We start from the raw sequence: 15,779 nt of genomic DNA, 5'->3' as shown, positions 1-15,779 counted from the left end.
GACTGGTGTGTGTGTGTGTGTGTGTTACTGCATGAGTGTATGCATTGTGCTGCTGCTACATGATTGGCAGACTTTGATAATTGCACCAATAAATATATAATAATAAATAAAGTACACAGTGAGAAATTAATGTACATTTAGATAATGTTACATTTTTAGATAAAAATTACATGACTTAGTTTCTTAATATGAAATTATACATAAATATAATACAGTAAGAAGGATATATTGAGTATGAACGTGTTCAGTTATGTGAAATGTAATTGCTGTAACAGTTTTTATTTGATCGTCCAATAGGAAGTTTCTCCTGTTATGATGGATCTGTTATGAGCCAATCAGAAAAGATTTGTGTAGTGAAGAGACTGGTGTGAGAATAATGTGCTCCAGAACTGTGTAGAGTGTTGAAAAGTGCTGAAATGAGTTAAAATAATTTCCATGTATCCAGTTACTAAACCATAAGTAAAGACTTTAGACTCGTTGTTACGAGCGGACGTCATTAACTGGGACTCCAGGTCACTGGTGTTTAGTCAAGTAGCTTTTATTGTCATTTGAAGCACATACAGCTGGTACAGTACACAGTAACATGAAACAACGTTCCTCCAGGACCATGGTGCTACATAAAACACACAACTACAGGAGACAACACAGAACTAAGTTCACTACACAGACCTACACAGTACTACATAAAGTGCATGTGTGTAAACAGTGCAAGACAGTACAGTACAGTACAATAACTGACCAGGGACAGTGCAGCACTGACCACTACACAGTTTTGTAATGAATAAAGTGCAATAGTAAAATGCTGTGGATGTAAACACAATACACAGTTAACAGAAAAACAGATCATTGTGTTTTATTGTTGTAGCAGCAGTCTAAAAAGAAATGTGGGAAAATTGTGAAGGGAGTGGAATAATATAGAGTGTAAGTGTGTGTGTGTGTTTGAGAAAGTGATAAACAAACCTGATAATTACCTCACACTGCAGTGGATAAAAATGAATAAATAAACACCAATCCCTCTCTCTCTCACTGCTGCACGATTAAGGAGATCTGAAGCATGTTGTTTGATCGTCTCCTCGGCTGTGTCTTTGCTCCATTTCATTACTGCAGCTGCAAGAGAGGAAAAAGAAACAATTCTATATAGACCATTTCATAAATGTTAAATGTAAACAATAACAAACGCACTGCAATGCTGCTGTGCATGTCTGGTCCTGAAACATTTACAGTGTCACCATTTTCATTTCTGAAATCTATCAAAACAATATACCAAGAGTGTACTTTATAAATTTGTCTCAAATCCAGATGTGTATCATTATCTGGTTGAACCTGAGTGTGTCTATACGAGAGAATCTGTAAAAGCTTATCACAGTCTGGATGTTTATGACTATTTTCTAAGTGGAAAAGTTGGGAACATCTGCTCATACAGTGTGGAAGACATTTGTCTTGTCTGTGGTGAAGATGGAGCAAGTCATTCGGTGTCCAAAACTTACTCCACATGGTTTCTCGCTATGGTGACTGGTGAGGTTCTTAGTGGACATTACACTTGCATGGCTTGTATATCTGTGCAAATAATAAATTACATTTCTAAATGTATACCAGTAAAATAACTCTGTGCCATTATTACCTACTGCAAACGTAATTATTTTCTACATTCAGAAAGTCTGGAGGTGAGGTGAAGTTTGTTGTCATGTTGCTGTGATCCTTGTTGCTGTGGAACAGTGTGTCAGAGGGTTTAAAGGCTCCATCTGTGATATCTGAGACTTGTGTGTATAAATAATAAACAAGAAGCTGCATTCAATTCAGTGTCTGCTAGTGTCTTTAACTTTTAATATTCTAATACATAAACTTGTGTTGCTAGTAACAGTAAAAGTAACAGTAGATTAGTACATGTATAACGACAACTTTAGATTGAGTCAAAACTAGAGGCAAACATTGACTTTTCAAGTCAGTTCTCTTGTGGTTTTCATGGATAGTCACATACAAAGATAGACAGATATAGCCACACCCAATATTATTACAAAAGTGTATAGACGGCCTCCCACTGAGGTTTTGAATGTGCACAACAACTAACCATAAATGTTCAAGGACCAAAGATGCCACTTCCATAATGATGATTTACTCAGAAAACTTCTGAACCTCGGCTTGCTGTGAAGACCAGGCCTTCAGACCTCAGCGTCACCTGATGCTGGTGGCCAGGAGAGGGGATGTCGCAAGCGGTGCTTGAGGAAGGCGGAAGGTGTGGAAAGCGGGCAGGTGTCCGTGCTAGGCTAAAACAAAACCTAGCTGGCCGGCTCTCCCGTCCATTATTCTGTCCAACGTTTGCTCAATGGACAATAAACCAGACCACGTCCGACTCCAGTAAACACGGCGAGAGTTTAGAGACTGCTGCGTCTGTTTTCACAGAGGCGTGGCTCACCAACAGAGTTCCAGACGCCGCCATTCAGATAGCCGGGCTCTCATTGTTTCTTGCCGACAGAAATGCAGCTCTGTGCGGTAAGACTCGGGGTGGTGGTGTGTGTGTTTACATCAACACAGAATGGTGACAACATCTCTGTTATGTTAATTCCAGCATACAGACCGCTGGTCAGACGCTCTAAACCGGTTCTGAAACAGTAGAAAACCTGGTCAGCAGGAGTCACCTCTGCTCTTCAGGACTGTTTTGAGTTCACTGACTGGAATATGTTCAGGGAGGCTGCAACCAACGGAGACTCTATCAACTTGGAGGAGAACACGGCATCAGTGACCGGCTACATCGACAAGTGTATTGATGACATGACCGTCTCCAAGATCATCAACACACACACGGATCTCCTGTTACTGATTTATTTGAAGACTTTTCCTCAAATCCACCGTGAAAACTAAACACAGTAACAACAAAACACAACAAACACATTATCTTGACACACAGTGAAAGCGTGAGGAACAGAAGCAATGGCAGTTTACAGACAGAAAATACAGACAAATAAACAAATACCTCGTTGGCTGCATGCTGTGAGAAAGGGAAATAGTCTTTAAATCTTCTTTATGATAGTTTAAGTTCTTTTTATGACTAGAATAAACTTTTATCAGAGCATCCATAATGTCCGTGCTTACCGCTAACTTTCTTCACTAAAAACCCTCCCGCTAAATCAGCATCTGCACGAGACCCGGAACCGAGGCTTCAAAATAAAAGTCCCGCAACATACAAAACAAAACAATCTATAAAGATACAAATAACAAACACAGCTTAAATTCAATTACAAAAGTGATTTTACAAAAATGTAAACAAAATATATAAACAATATAAAGGCAGCATATACACATCATTTGACGCCATATAAACGGCTTCACGCCGATGTTTTTGAATGTGTGCAAAAGATAACCGGAAACCTTCACGAACCAAAGACGTCACTTCCGTAAAACCAATAATAACCGTTTAAATAGTCTCTATGTGTAAAGACACCTGTATTCATACACCAAGTCCACATATTAGTATAAAATATCAAGGTTTGAATCCCTTGTACAACAACTGTACTCTAACCTGCTGCGACACGCTGCTCTGACCAAAAGAGGACAAAATTAAAACATCTATCCAACAGCTAGCTTTGTCCCATCATGGTAACTAGCTACCGTTAGCTAAACGCTGGTTTCAGTCAGAGTTAGCGTTAGGAGCTAACCGGGCATTACTTTAGAAAACTGCCATAGCAGAAGAAAATATTCCCAACTGTAACGGTGCCGTTAGCTCGTTTCTGCTTGATTTAACATGACCGTCATGTAGGACGGCTAACGTGCTAACTAGCTAACCTGGCACCAACATTTGTAGCTAGCTAACATTAGCCCTAATGCTAGCTCGACGTGTTAGTTGCCTAGCGCTTAGTTATTTAGACAAAGCTTGTTCAGTCTCTTCTGCTAACGTTACAGTTGTGAGGATTTTCTTCTGCTGTGGCAGTTTTCAAAAGTAATGCCGGTGTTGTGTCCAACTCTGTTTGGGGATCTGTTTCCCCCTAGCCCCGCCCCCGGACATACTTTCTTCCAGAAGTCTACAATATAAAGCTAACACTAAGTACATTTATAATCGGAACTTAGTTGATCTTACCTTAAGTGTCTTCAACTATCTGGATGAGTTGTGACTTTTGTCTTGCTGTAACACGGTCCTGACAAGAGCAGAACATCACATGGACTACAAGCAGGAGACTCGAGCATGGAGGAGAACCGCTGTCTGATCTGAACTGCGCATGCGCGAGCACTTGTTCAGCTAGGTACAGCAACACCACTTGTAATAATTACATTTAGTTCAGTTGATGAAAATTTCAAAAACAATTGCCAAAGCATCAAACAATTAGTCCAAAAAAATTAGACCATTAGAACATTATGGTCTAACAGGCAACCACACACCACAACGTCTGAACTAAATTGAACTTTTATATGTCAATAATAATTCCTGCACCTGTCCTACACATCCCCAGACATCCAAAAACTCCTATCCAGATGTCTGAATATTGAACTGCATATCTACATACAAGAGGGGTCACAGACAGACATTGTGGTGGGTCTCTGTCTGTGTCTGTGTGTGTGTGTGTGTGTGTGTGTGTGTGTTAGAATAGAGGAAGTGATCAAGTGGCACAGCTTTAACACACGCCACTGTTCTGTCAGTCAGTCAGTCATTAGAGGGACAGGATGGAGCTCAGTCCACTCTCTGTGATGCTCTGTGAGTAAATGTTCTCTTTGTGTCTTCATTAGAGTGAGTGGTGGGGTATAAAGTTGTTCATCTGCAGTCTGAATGTCCTGAGTGATGATCTTATTGTGTGATTAGGACATTGTGTGTACTTCAGCATGACTGCTCAGGTGGATCAGTGTCTCCGTATCTGTTATGAGAAGGGTTTAGTTTGATGTGTATCTACTCTCAGTAACTATGATAGAACAACAGGCAAGAGTACAAGTAGAGCGAGTGTAAAACACAGGGTTTAAATCATCTAATGAGTTGGAATCTGTACCTGATGGTTGTCTTTTGTTGTTTCCTGTATACAGAAACATGTTTTGTGTTAAAAACCATATTAAATGTAACATGATTTTAACAAAACTATTAATTAGATTTTCTGAGAAAATGCCTCATAACCTATATTTCCATTTTTGTTATTATTGTAGGAATAATGTTAACTTTAATATACACTAATACCAAATGATTGCACTGCATTTATAAAATAATCCCAAATCATTATTTACTCATTCTCACTAATTATTATTTTATGTTATAAAAAAAACAGCATTTTCTGGGCAGAAACAAACTCTTCTCATTAGTCCTGTACACACAGAGCAGTGACCATGTTAGAGGCCTGAGAGCAGAGAGCAGTTTGAGGATGTGGTTTATTTTCTATCTTCATTTATTGATGCAAGTTGAGCTGTGAAAAAGATGAGGAGGTGTGAAGATGGACTAAATCTAACTCCCCTGAAATCATTGAACTCTTTTTAATTCAAAAGTTGTCCAATCTGAAGACAGTCATTTAAAGACAGCGTCTCCACAGCAGAGACATTTGGAGACAAAACAACTATTCAGTTTGATTAGATTTCAGAACTAGCCTTTATTAGGAACCATCAGTATTACTGGGTATATTCTATATGGACATTGTAGATATGAATAATTATTCTTATTTCAAAATTAAATTACATATTTTTTATTATTCATCATCCTCAGAGGTTTTTTTTCTGGTCAGAAGCTTCAGTGGTCACCTATGTTAGGAATACTGTCCATACGAGGCATAATTAAATGTTATGAATTTATAAGTGGGAATGCTGGTGCAGCAGGTTGTGTTATCTTTAGAAAAATTGTAACAAGAATATATTGGGGTGCTCAGGTTTGCTCAAGACCACTATTGATATTCCTCACATTCCTAAAATTCCTAAAAACAAAGGAACTGCTGTGATCGACTCATAAAATCATGAATCCATCTTCAGGAAACATTTTATGCCGGTTGCCTGGAGACACCCAAAAACTTATTTACTTACTGTGTCAAATGTATTAAAAACTTATGCAGAAATAAACACTTCTCATTAGCCTTGTACACTGACACACACAGTGTAGTGACTCTTTTAAAGAGACAAGTTGGAAGTTGTGGTTTAGCTTCTTCTTTTTTTAATTCAGTGCTGTGTGTGCAGCTGTGATGAAGGGGAGGAGGTGTAAAGGCTAAAAATATTTGCCACATGCATCATGCAGTAAAAATCAAGCCATTTTCAAACGGTCAGTTTGGGTGAGCCTGTGTCCACTCTGTGATTGGATTCCTTTTCTTGTCTGACAGGAGTGATCTTCTGCTGTTTTGACATATCCCTTGAAAAAAATTGGCAAAAATATACGAAGAAAATCAAAAAATTGTGAAATAGCAGAAGAAAAGTAATAAGGTAAAGTGAAGTGTGGTCCGGAAGATTAATTCATTAGAATGTAACTGAATTTATTTGTCGCATGTTCATTGTACAGGCTGTGCTTACTGATGTCACATGTCAGTTTTTCTGCATATCTCTTTTCCACATCCACAAAACTCCTATCCAGACCTTTGAATATTGAGCTGCATGTCTATCTCCTGTTTTGTGGAATGGAGGCCTGAGCTCACAGTTTACAGGACTTCAAAGATCTGCTGCAAATGTCTAGGTGCTTCAGAGGTCTTTTAGAGGTCATGCCTTGTCCATCACAGCTGTTTTGACAGAAAAAGGGGAACATGTTATACTCTCTCTCTCTCTCTCTCTCTCTCTCTCCATGAGAAAACAGGAAGTGCTAAGACTTTCACCCACACCACTGCTCTGTCAGTCAGTCCTTAGTACAGCAAAATCACTGTAATACACACTAATACCAAACTAATGCTAAATCTAATCACTAAATAATTATCACTAACATTTTGTTATGGGAATTTCAGCAGAGTGCTCCTATTTTAGATAGATAGATAGATAGATAGATAGATAGATAGATAGATAGATAGATAGATACTTACTTTATTCATCTCAAAGGGAAATTCACAGTTTCCAGCAGTATCCACAAACACAGGTAATAGATAAAATAGGAAGGAATATAACAAAAATACTAAAATAACCAAATTAGGGTACAAAAATATAACAAAAAATATATCAAATAACAAGAATATAAAATATTACCAAATATAGCAGAATATAACAATATAACAAAATATATCAGAAAACTACTAAATACAGAGATTTAGAAATAAATATGGAGAATGAGATGAAAAACAAGATAAATAATGTGCAAAGACAAGTGTTTAAAGTTACAGACCTAGTCGATGTGCAAAAACTGTTATGTGCCAAAACTGCGTGTTTATGAGTCCTGTGCAAATCTCAGTTTATTGAGAGTTCTGTATAAACCGGAGTGTATTTTGCTTGGTCATCTAGTTGTGTTATCAGACACTTCTCATTAGTCCTGTACACACAGAGCAGGGACCGTGTTAGAGGCCTGAGAGCAGAGAGCAGGTCACAGATGTGGTTTATTTTCTATTTTCATTTAGTGATGCAATTTCAGCTGTGAAGAAGAGGAGGAGGTGTGAAGATGAAGGTTTGAAAGCAATAATTAACATTTACCTGTTGATAATGTGGATAAATTTAAATCCACTGACAACATCGAACTCATTTAAAGTCAAAAGCAGTCAGATGAAGACAAAAGAACTATTCAAAGTGAGAAGGTGTCACTAAATGTCCTCACTGGCCACTTTATTAGGAAACTATTTACGCCTGTGCAGGACTCCATATGTACGGAGAGAAGATTCCTGCCGGAGAAATCAAGCCCCTGGTGTCTCTGTCCAGTTTTCCTGGAGCAGGTAACACCTGGCTGAGACCGCTGATTGAGCTCGATACTGAATATTACACAGGAAGCTACTACTTCAGTGGTACACTTTATAATAGAGGTTTTGCTTCCAAATTTCAATTTAAGGGCTTTATTCCAGAGAGATGTTGCTTCTTTTCTCTATCATGCTTAATGTTGCAGTGAAGATTATTTAAAGTTTCTTCACATTCTGTTTAATGTTACAGGAAAAAACACATTGAGTGTTTGACCAAGTGGAAACTGATATCTATATTGTGTATGACATTTTCTTAAAATTTGATTTGATAAACTTTGCTTAGTCTCCAGAAAAATAAATAAATTAATTAATTAATTAATTAATTAATTAAAAAAAAGAGAAAAAAAGGCTGTCAGAAGCAGTGGACCAATGGACACATTTATCCTGCCTCTAATCTGAATAAAACTCTACTTGATTTCTGGATATTTGGAATTTCAAACTAGCAACACAGAAAACGGAAGCGTGGATAAAGAGAAAATTACAACCAAATATAGCAGAAAGAAATAAGTAAAGTAAAGTAAAGAAAGTAAGCAAGGAAAATAAAATTTAGTATTTAATTCCTACTATTTTGTGTTCTTTTCTTTTAGATTTCTTTGTTTGGTTTATTATATTTGTCAGAAACAGCTGGACAGTTCCCTGCCAGGCCTGGAGAGGGCGCTCCAGGATTCTTGGAAGCCTGCTTCTTTGTGTGTATTTTGTGTGATGCCTTTCCTATTGTTCTCCTTCCTGTTGTATCACCTGTTCCCCATTTACCTTAATGTCTAGCCCTATAAATAAGGACCCTTGTGGCCTTGTCGGTCATTGTTCATCTGCGCTGTGGTTTTGTCCTGTATCTGGTTATGGCATGTTCTTGTTTTTGATTTCAGTAACATCATGTCTAGTGTTAGGTTAGTCTGCCCCATGTCTTGTGTTTATGTTAGTAAAGCAGTACTTCATTAAATCCTGGGTCTTTCTCCATGGCGTGTCAGTGCATGCCACCACCACGGAGGTCTTGGTTCATGCCCTGCACAAGGCAGGGGTTCCCAGATGTTACAATAATTTTTACGACCACAATACTTATGGCGTGAAATTGATGCTGCAGTTGTGACCTGATACACACACATACCTATGTATATTTAAATAACTCCATTTGTGATGCTAAAATTTAAAACTTAGGGTGAGGGGGGGGTCTGTTTTCCACTAAAAATTTAATGCACCATTTCGTAACCCTTTACATAAGATATAGGAGGAAGAGTTGGGTCACTGTCCTCATTCAGTCTTACCATGGTCTGTATTTGAATCTGTTATTAGCTCCAACCTGACTTTCAAGTAAAGTGTCTAAGATGTCAGTTAGGTTTCCTTCAGTCCATTCTTCCCTCAGTGTCCATAACTCAAAGTTCTGTTGTCCACAATTTACTGTTTATGTTGTCTGGTTTCTGATATTCCTCCACACTATTCTTAAAACAAGATTCTTAACCTAAAACAACCTACAAATTGGTTCTCTGTCCTAATGGACTCTTTTAATTCTCTCTCTTTGTGATGTTACTCCACAGTGTTATTATAGTGGACTTTCCATAACCAGCCACAAAATATCACCTACAGTGCAAAAACTGCAATAAGCCAATGGATAATAATGACATTTTCAATAACGTTTAAAACACAACTTCATATATTATTAATCCTTCTATGACCCTCATATGACCCATAATTTTGTAGCAGCAGTTTTAGGAATCATCAGTAATCAGCTTCACACACTCTAACCCACTGTGTCATATCCCACAAGCAACTGATTGTTGATGCTAATTGCTATAAGTGATAAATGCTATATATAATAAATATTATACAGTATTTTTCATATTAAAAATGAAAATGTAAGTGCACATGAAATATGAGGTATAATATTTTTTAAATTTCTAGACAAATAAATTCTTTGAACAGAAATCATGATTCCTTTTTCTTATCTTCCCATCAGCCACTTACACGAGCTCATAGATTGAACCATTACCATCACCATGTAGGTGTAATGGGTGAGTTTTAATAAAGGAAACAAATGATGATATTAGTTTGAACATCAATGCTACAAATGTTTAAATCAGTGGTTCTTAACCTTTTTTACTCCAAGGTCCCCTTCTTCTCCAAGTCAGTGTTTTAAGGCCACTCTAAGATACTGGTATACTGTACTTCTGCAGCAATGAGGAAAGTGTTCGTTTTCAACCTTTTTATTAACAAAAAGCATTTGTTTGTTATTACTCTTCCACTCTAATTTTTTATAATTACTTTATTTATTTATTACTTTATTTATAATTCTAATTAATTATAGTTAATTATAAATAATAAATTCAAGATCTTTAGTGAGAAGCCTGCTGCTGTTGCTTGTGAATGATGTGGTCAATGCATGAAGGGAAGTTTTCACTAAGCCACAAGCATGTTGTGCTTATATATATATATATATATCTGGCACATTCTGCTCCCATTTATACACAAAGAGGACTTGTGCACATCTGTACTTTAAAGATGGAGATGAAGACAATAACACTGTTTCTCATCATCATCACCTTATTTCACTACAGGACCACCCTGTACTGCTGCTGTCTGAACTTTGCACATTATTTAACACTACTCACTTTATATAGTTCTGTACAATACAGCTGTTTACATTTTACATTTCTTGTATATATTCTATATTTTATATACATATTCTGTATACACATATACCCTACCTTACTTTATTTATATATTATTAGGGCCCAAGCACTAGCAGTGTGGAGGACCCTCTTTTTCTTCTAAGGATTATTTTTTGGGGGTCTTAACATGCTCAAAAACTCATGAAAATCAGCAGACAGGTTGGAATCTGCCGCCATTAGGACGTCACTGTGGCTCAGCCCTGGGCGTGGCACACACCCGTCACAGCGCCCCCCGGGAAAATCATGCTGCATAGCTGATACACACTTGCACGTATCCATGTACAGCTTGGTACACACTTAGATCTCATTGAACTGAACAACTTTCTCATTGCATGTCATTAAGTCTAATCCACAGGAAGTCAGTTATTTTGAGTTGTTTGCAAAACGCACCCAATGGAATTTGAAATACTCCTCCTAGGGAATTGATACAACCCCCACCAAACCCAGGCTAATATGATCTCAAGACATTGATACAACCCCCACCAAACCCAGGCTAATATGATCAAGACATTGATACAACCCCCACCAAACCCAGGCTAATATGATCTCAAGACATTGATACAACCCCCACCAAACCCAGGCTAATATGATCTCAAGACATTGATACAACCCCCACCAAACCCAGGCTAATATGATCTCAAGACATTGATACAACCCCCACCAAACCCAGGCTAATATGATCTCAAGACATTGATACAACCCCCACCAAACCCAGGCTAATATGATCTCAAGACATTGATACAACCGCCACCAAACCCAGGCTAATATGATCTCAAGACATTGATACAACCCCCACCAAACCCAGGCTAATATGATCTCAAGACATTGATACAACCCCCACCAAACCCAGGCTAATATGATCTCAAGACATTGATACAACCGCCACCAAACCCAGGCTAATATGATCTCAAGACATTGATACAACCCCCACCAAACCCAGGCTAATATGATCTCAAGACATTGATACAACCGCCACCAAACCCAGGCTAATATGATCTCAAGACATTGATACAACCGCCACCAAACCCAGGCTAATATGATCTCAAGACATTGATACAACCCCCACCAAACCCAGGCTAATATGATCTCAAGACATTGATACAACCCCCACCAAACCCAGGCTAATATGATCTCAAGACATTGATACAACCCCCACCAAACCCAGGCTAATATGATCTCAAGACATTGATACAACCCCCACCAAACCCAGGCTAATATGATCTCAAGACATTGATACAACCCCCACCAAACCCAGGCTAATATGATCTCAAGACATTGATAATGCCAAATTGTGAAGGGATTCTTGATATCTCAAACGGTTCAGCCGTGAGGAGCCCTTAAACTTATGGCGAATAAAAGGAAACAGGAAGTGGCTAATAACTTCTGTGTACATTAAGTGATGTACATCAAACCTCAACTTTATGTTAAGAGAAGAAAGCTGATCACACGGTCATGACTGCTGTGAGTCTCAGTCATAGCGCCACCAACTGGCAGCAGGAAGTATGTTTTAGAAATCTAATGTTTTGTCCCTTACTTTCATCTGATTTGGTTGAAAATCAGTCAGAATAATGTCAGGACATGGCTGATGTGAAGCTGTGAAGGAATTTGTGATATTGTGAATGATGTTGCTATGGTGAGGACATAATAGAAGAAAATTAATGTTCTTATATCTTAACAGTGGAATGTTTCAAAACATTTTACATAGAAAGAACAACTGGTTGAGAGTAAGTTTGTCTAGTTTCATGATTTTGCTCTAACGGCTCACAACAAATTTTTACATTCATCAGTCCATTGACTGGACATGGTTTTGGCCTGACTCCTGCAGTACTAGACTATGTCCACTAGAGGCTCTTGCCCCTTTATTTTTATTTTTTTAAATATGGCTTCATGTTCACAATTTATATATACAGTGTCAACCAAAAAATGTATATACACTTCAGGAAAAGAAAAATAGTATGATGTATATTATATTACATAATATTAATTAAATTACATAATATTAATATAATATTAATAATATTATCATAATATCATCATATATATCAATCTATAACATATAGCAATAAATGTATTAATAAAATATTCATACAAATTTTTATTTTCCTGAAATGTGTATACATTGGGTGACTCTCTCTCTCTCTGGCACAAGGGGACATACACAGTATTAGATAGGTGGTTTTAATCTCTCTCTCTCTCTCTCTCTCTCTCTCTCTGTCTGCACTCTCTGCCCCCATGAGCAAACAGGAAGTGGTTAGGCTGTACCCCACACCACACCTCTTTTTGTCAGTCAGTCATAAGTACAGCAAATTCACTCTAATACACACTAATACCAAACTAATACACAGCACTAATCATTATTTACTATCCCTAAACAATTATCACCAACATTCTGGAGATCCAAGATGGTGAAGATGGCAGTTTCAGCAGAGTGCTCCTATTTTGCTAGGTCAACTAGTTGTCTTATGTGTATCATGTCTTGTGTTAGTCTATGTCTTGTCTTGTTAAATTCAGCACTGATGTGCACTAGCTGTATGTTAAATGTGCACTGTTTGGCTGCTTATTATTTTTATATTAAAAATAAGAGAAATGGTTTGTGTGGAAACAAACAGTTATCATTAGTCAAGCTTTATGTGGTAAGACTCAGGGTGGTGGCATGTGTGTTAACATCAACACAGAATGGTGCAAGAACTCTGTGCTTGTTTCTAGTTGCTGCTCATCACTGGAGTTGTGACTGTTAGATGCAGGTCATTTGATTTACAACAGGAATTCACCACTGTTTTCATTGTCAAAGTGTACATTCCCATAAGTGCCAAAGATAAGGACTCACTGTGTGAAATATATTGGGCTATGAGCTGCAGAGTGCTTCTAATGAATGAGTATCATAAATCTAACCTAAAACCTCACCATAAACTGAAGCCTAACCCCACACTGTCTATCTCTGTATGGAGGGTGACCACTAGTCAATTTCTCCCACTACAGAGTCTTTTGGTGATCCAGATCTCACCTGTAAGTGGGAAAGAGAAAGGGGTCTGATATTGTAAGCTAGAAGGTCAGTGATGAGTTGGGTCACTCATTCACTCTTTTACCCAGGTGTATATTTGGTGCTGATATCCAGGTAGAAATGTCATCTGTCATTAGCTCCAACCTGACTTTCAAGTAAAGTGTCTAATATGTGAAGGTTTCCTTCAGTCCATTCTTCCCTCAGTGTCCATAACACAAAGTCCTGTTGTCCACAATTTACTGTTTATGTTGTCTGATGTCCAACATACCTCCAGACCATCCCTAAAACATGGTTCTTAACCTAAAACAACCGACAAATTGGTCCTCTGTCCTAATGGACTCTTTAATTCTCTCTCTTTGTGATGGTACTGACTTTAGTTATTATAATGGACTTTCCATAACCAGCAACAAAATATCACATAATATCACATAAATATACAGTGCAAAAACTGCAATAAGCCAATGGATAAAAATGACATTTTCACTAAACCTTTAAAACATTTATCTACATACAGTATGTTACTAATCCTCTGTATGACCCAGTGGTCAATAATTTTGTAGCAGCAATTTTATGATTCATCATTAATCAGCATCACACACTCTAACACACTTTTTCATATATCTGACAAGCAGACTAATATTCCAAAATACAACAAAGCAAAACAAAGAAAATGGAAAATGCTAATTAAATAAATGAATAAATAAACAAACAAACAAATAAATAAATAAATAAATAGGGATGATTATCTGAATTTCCATATTAAAAATGAAATTTAAGTGCACCTGAATTATGAGGTATAATTTTTATTCTTTGGCAATTATGCAAATTTAGTTAGCACATAAAAAAAATAAATGAATAGAATTTTAATTGGCCCTACAATGAATAATGCTGGTTTTATCTGTAATGATCAAGTGAATCTTAATCCACTGACTACAAGATGCATTAAATTTAAGAAAGGCACCTGAGCTAGCCTCTATTTGTCTCCACATTCACACACATCTTCTAAAAAGAAAAAGAACAGCACCATCTGCTGGGTCTCCTGTAGTATCACAGATCAGGAAATACAGAAGTCGACACACACACACACACACACACACAGGCAAACACACACACACAGGCAAACACACACACACAGGCAACCACACACACACACACATGCACAAACACACACACACACACACACAAACACTCTGGTCAGTCTTCTACTCAGACCTCTTCCAGCAGGGCATTTATCTTTTCTTTGTGATCAGTGTATCCATATCTGTCATGAGAAGAGAATCTGTAATTAATGAACTAATGCATAACTATTATTCTTAACTTATTTTAAAATAATCACTTATTATTTTATTATTTACTAATTATCAATGATTATTATTTCCATATTAAATATAAGTTCAATAATTGTTTCTGGGAGCCGTTCTCTGGTGCAAATCCAGCTGTGAAGAAGCGAGGTGTGAAGATGGGTGTGTGAAAGCAATAACTATCTTTATCTAACTATCTTTACTGGTCACTTTATTAGGAACACTTTATTTACTGGAGTTAGCTGTAAATTTTGTTCATAAATGTATCAAACTTCAAACAATGTCTGACTGGTATTAAGGGATGAAAAGTGTATCAAGAAAACATTCCTAGACCGCCACGAGCAGCCTGAACTGTTCACATGCAGGATGGTGTCATGGATTCATGCTGTAGACACTAAATCCTGACCATCTACATCATGGTACAGAAAAAATTCTTCAGACCAGACATTCTGTTTCTAATCAACTCTACAATTTCCATCAGCCACTTAGACAAGCTCATACTGAACCATTACTATCACAGTGCAGGTGTAAGATAAATAGATAAGCCTGTAATTAACTGAGCGCTTAAGTACAGAAATGATGATATTAGTTAGAAATGCAGTGTATAGATTTAAATATTACATTAGAATTAATTATCAAATATAAAATATTACAGTTCATTTATTAGGAATTTTCTCCTTCATGGTCCTGACTTTAGGTGGACAAGAGATAACCAGTAAAGTGGAACCACATCCGAATGAGCAAATGGACCAGAATCTCTTACTCCAACAAGAGTGTACAGACCCTTAATAAAATCCAACTTATTAACATATTTATGTCATGTTCTGTTTCTGTTTCCTTTTTAGTGCTGATTTCACTTATACCAGTGGCCCAGGCTCAAGGTGATTTATATATACTTTATTCTTTATATTGTCTGAACATTTTCAGTTAAGTTTGTAAATGCAGTTTATAAATGCAATAAATTGTTTTATAGTCAAAAGATTTTATGCTGCTTAAATGTCTTTAT

At 37.2% G+C, this 15,779-nt stretch overlaps 1 protein-coding gene and 1 long non-coding RNA gene across 3 annotated transcripts in view; one reads left to right on the top strand and one right to left on the bottom strand.

Annotated features, from left to right (window-relative positions):
- Positions 1-716: 716 nt before the first annotated feature.
- On the bottom strand, positions 717-4,087 carry LOC131356614 (uncharacterized). 2 transcript variants are annotated; one of them, XR_009205041.1, is made up of 3 exons: positions 4,073-4,087; positions 2,069-3,155; positions 717-1,107 (listed from the first exon to the last, which is right to left on the bottom strand). It is a non-coding gene; the product is annotated as an uncharacterized LOC131356614 (long non-coding RNA). The 2 variants fall into 2 exon arrangements; XR_009205042.1 differs by lacking the exon at positions 4,073-4,087 and having other exon boundaries at positions 727-1,107; positions 2,069-2,855; positions 2,972-3,714.
- A 436-nt stretch (positions 4,088-4,523) lies between these two features.
- The window catches only part of LOC131356613 (carcinoembryonic antigen-related cell adhesion molecule 5-like), a 30,249-nt gene continuing 18,993 nt past the window's right edge, over positions 4,524-15,779 (top strand). Inside the window, exons 1-2 of the mRNA XM_058395746.1 lie at positions 4,524-4,684; positions 15,619-15,654. Coding sequence (XP_058251729.1) covers positions 4,654-4,684; positions 15,619-15,654 — 67 coding nt within the window. The 5' untranslated portion in view covers positions 4,524-4,653. The remainder of the gene's footprint in view (positions 4,685-15,618; positions 15,655-15,779) is intronic.

Source organism: Hemibagrus wyckioides, linkage group LG07 (genome assembly GCF_019097595.1).
Source record: "Hemibagrus wyckioides isolate EC202008001 linkage group LG07, SWU_Hwy_1.0, whole genome shotgun sequence".
NCBI lineage: Eukaryota > Metazoa > Chordata > Actinopteri > Siluriformes > Bagridae > Hemibagrus > Hemibagrus wyckioides.
Note: the sequence above shows the minus strand (reverse complement) of the source record. Positions and strands in the feature narration are given on the sequence as shown.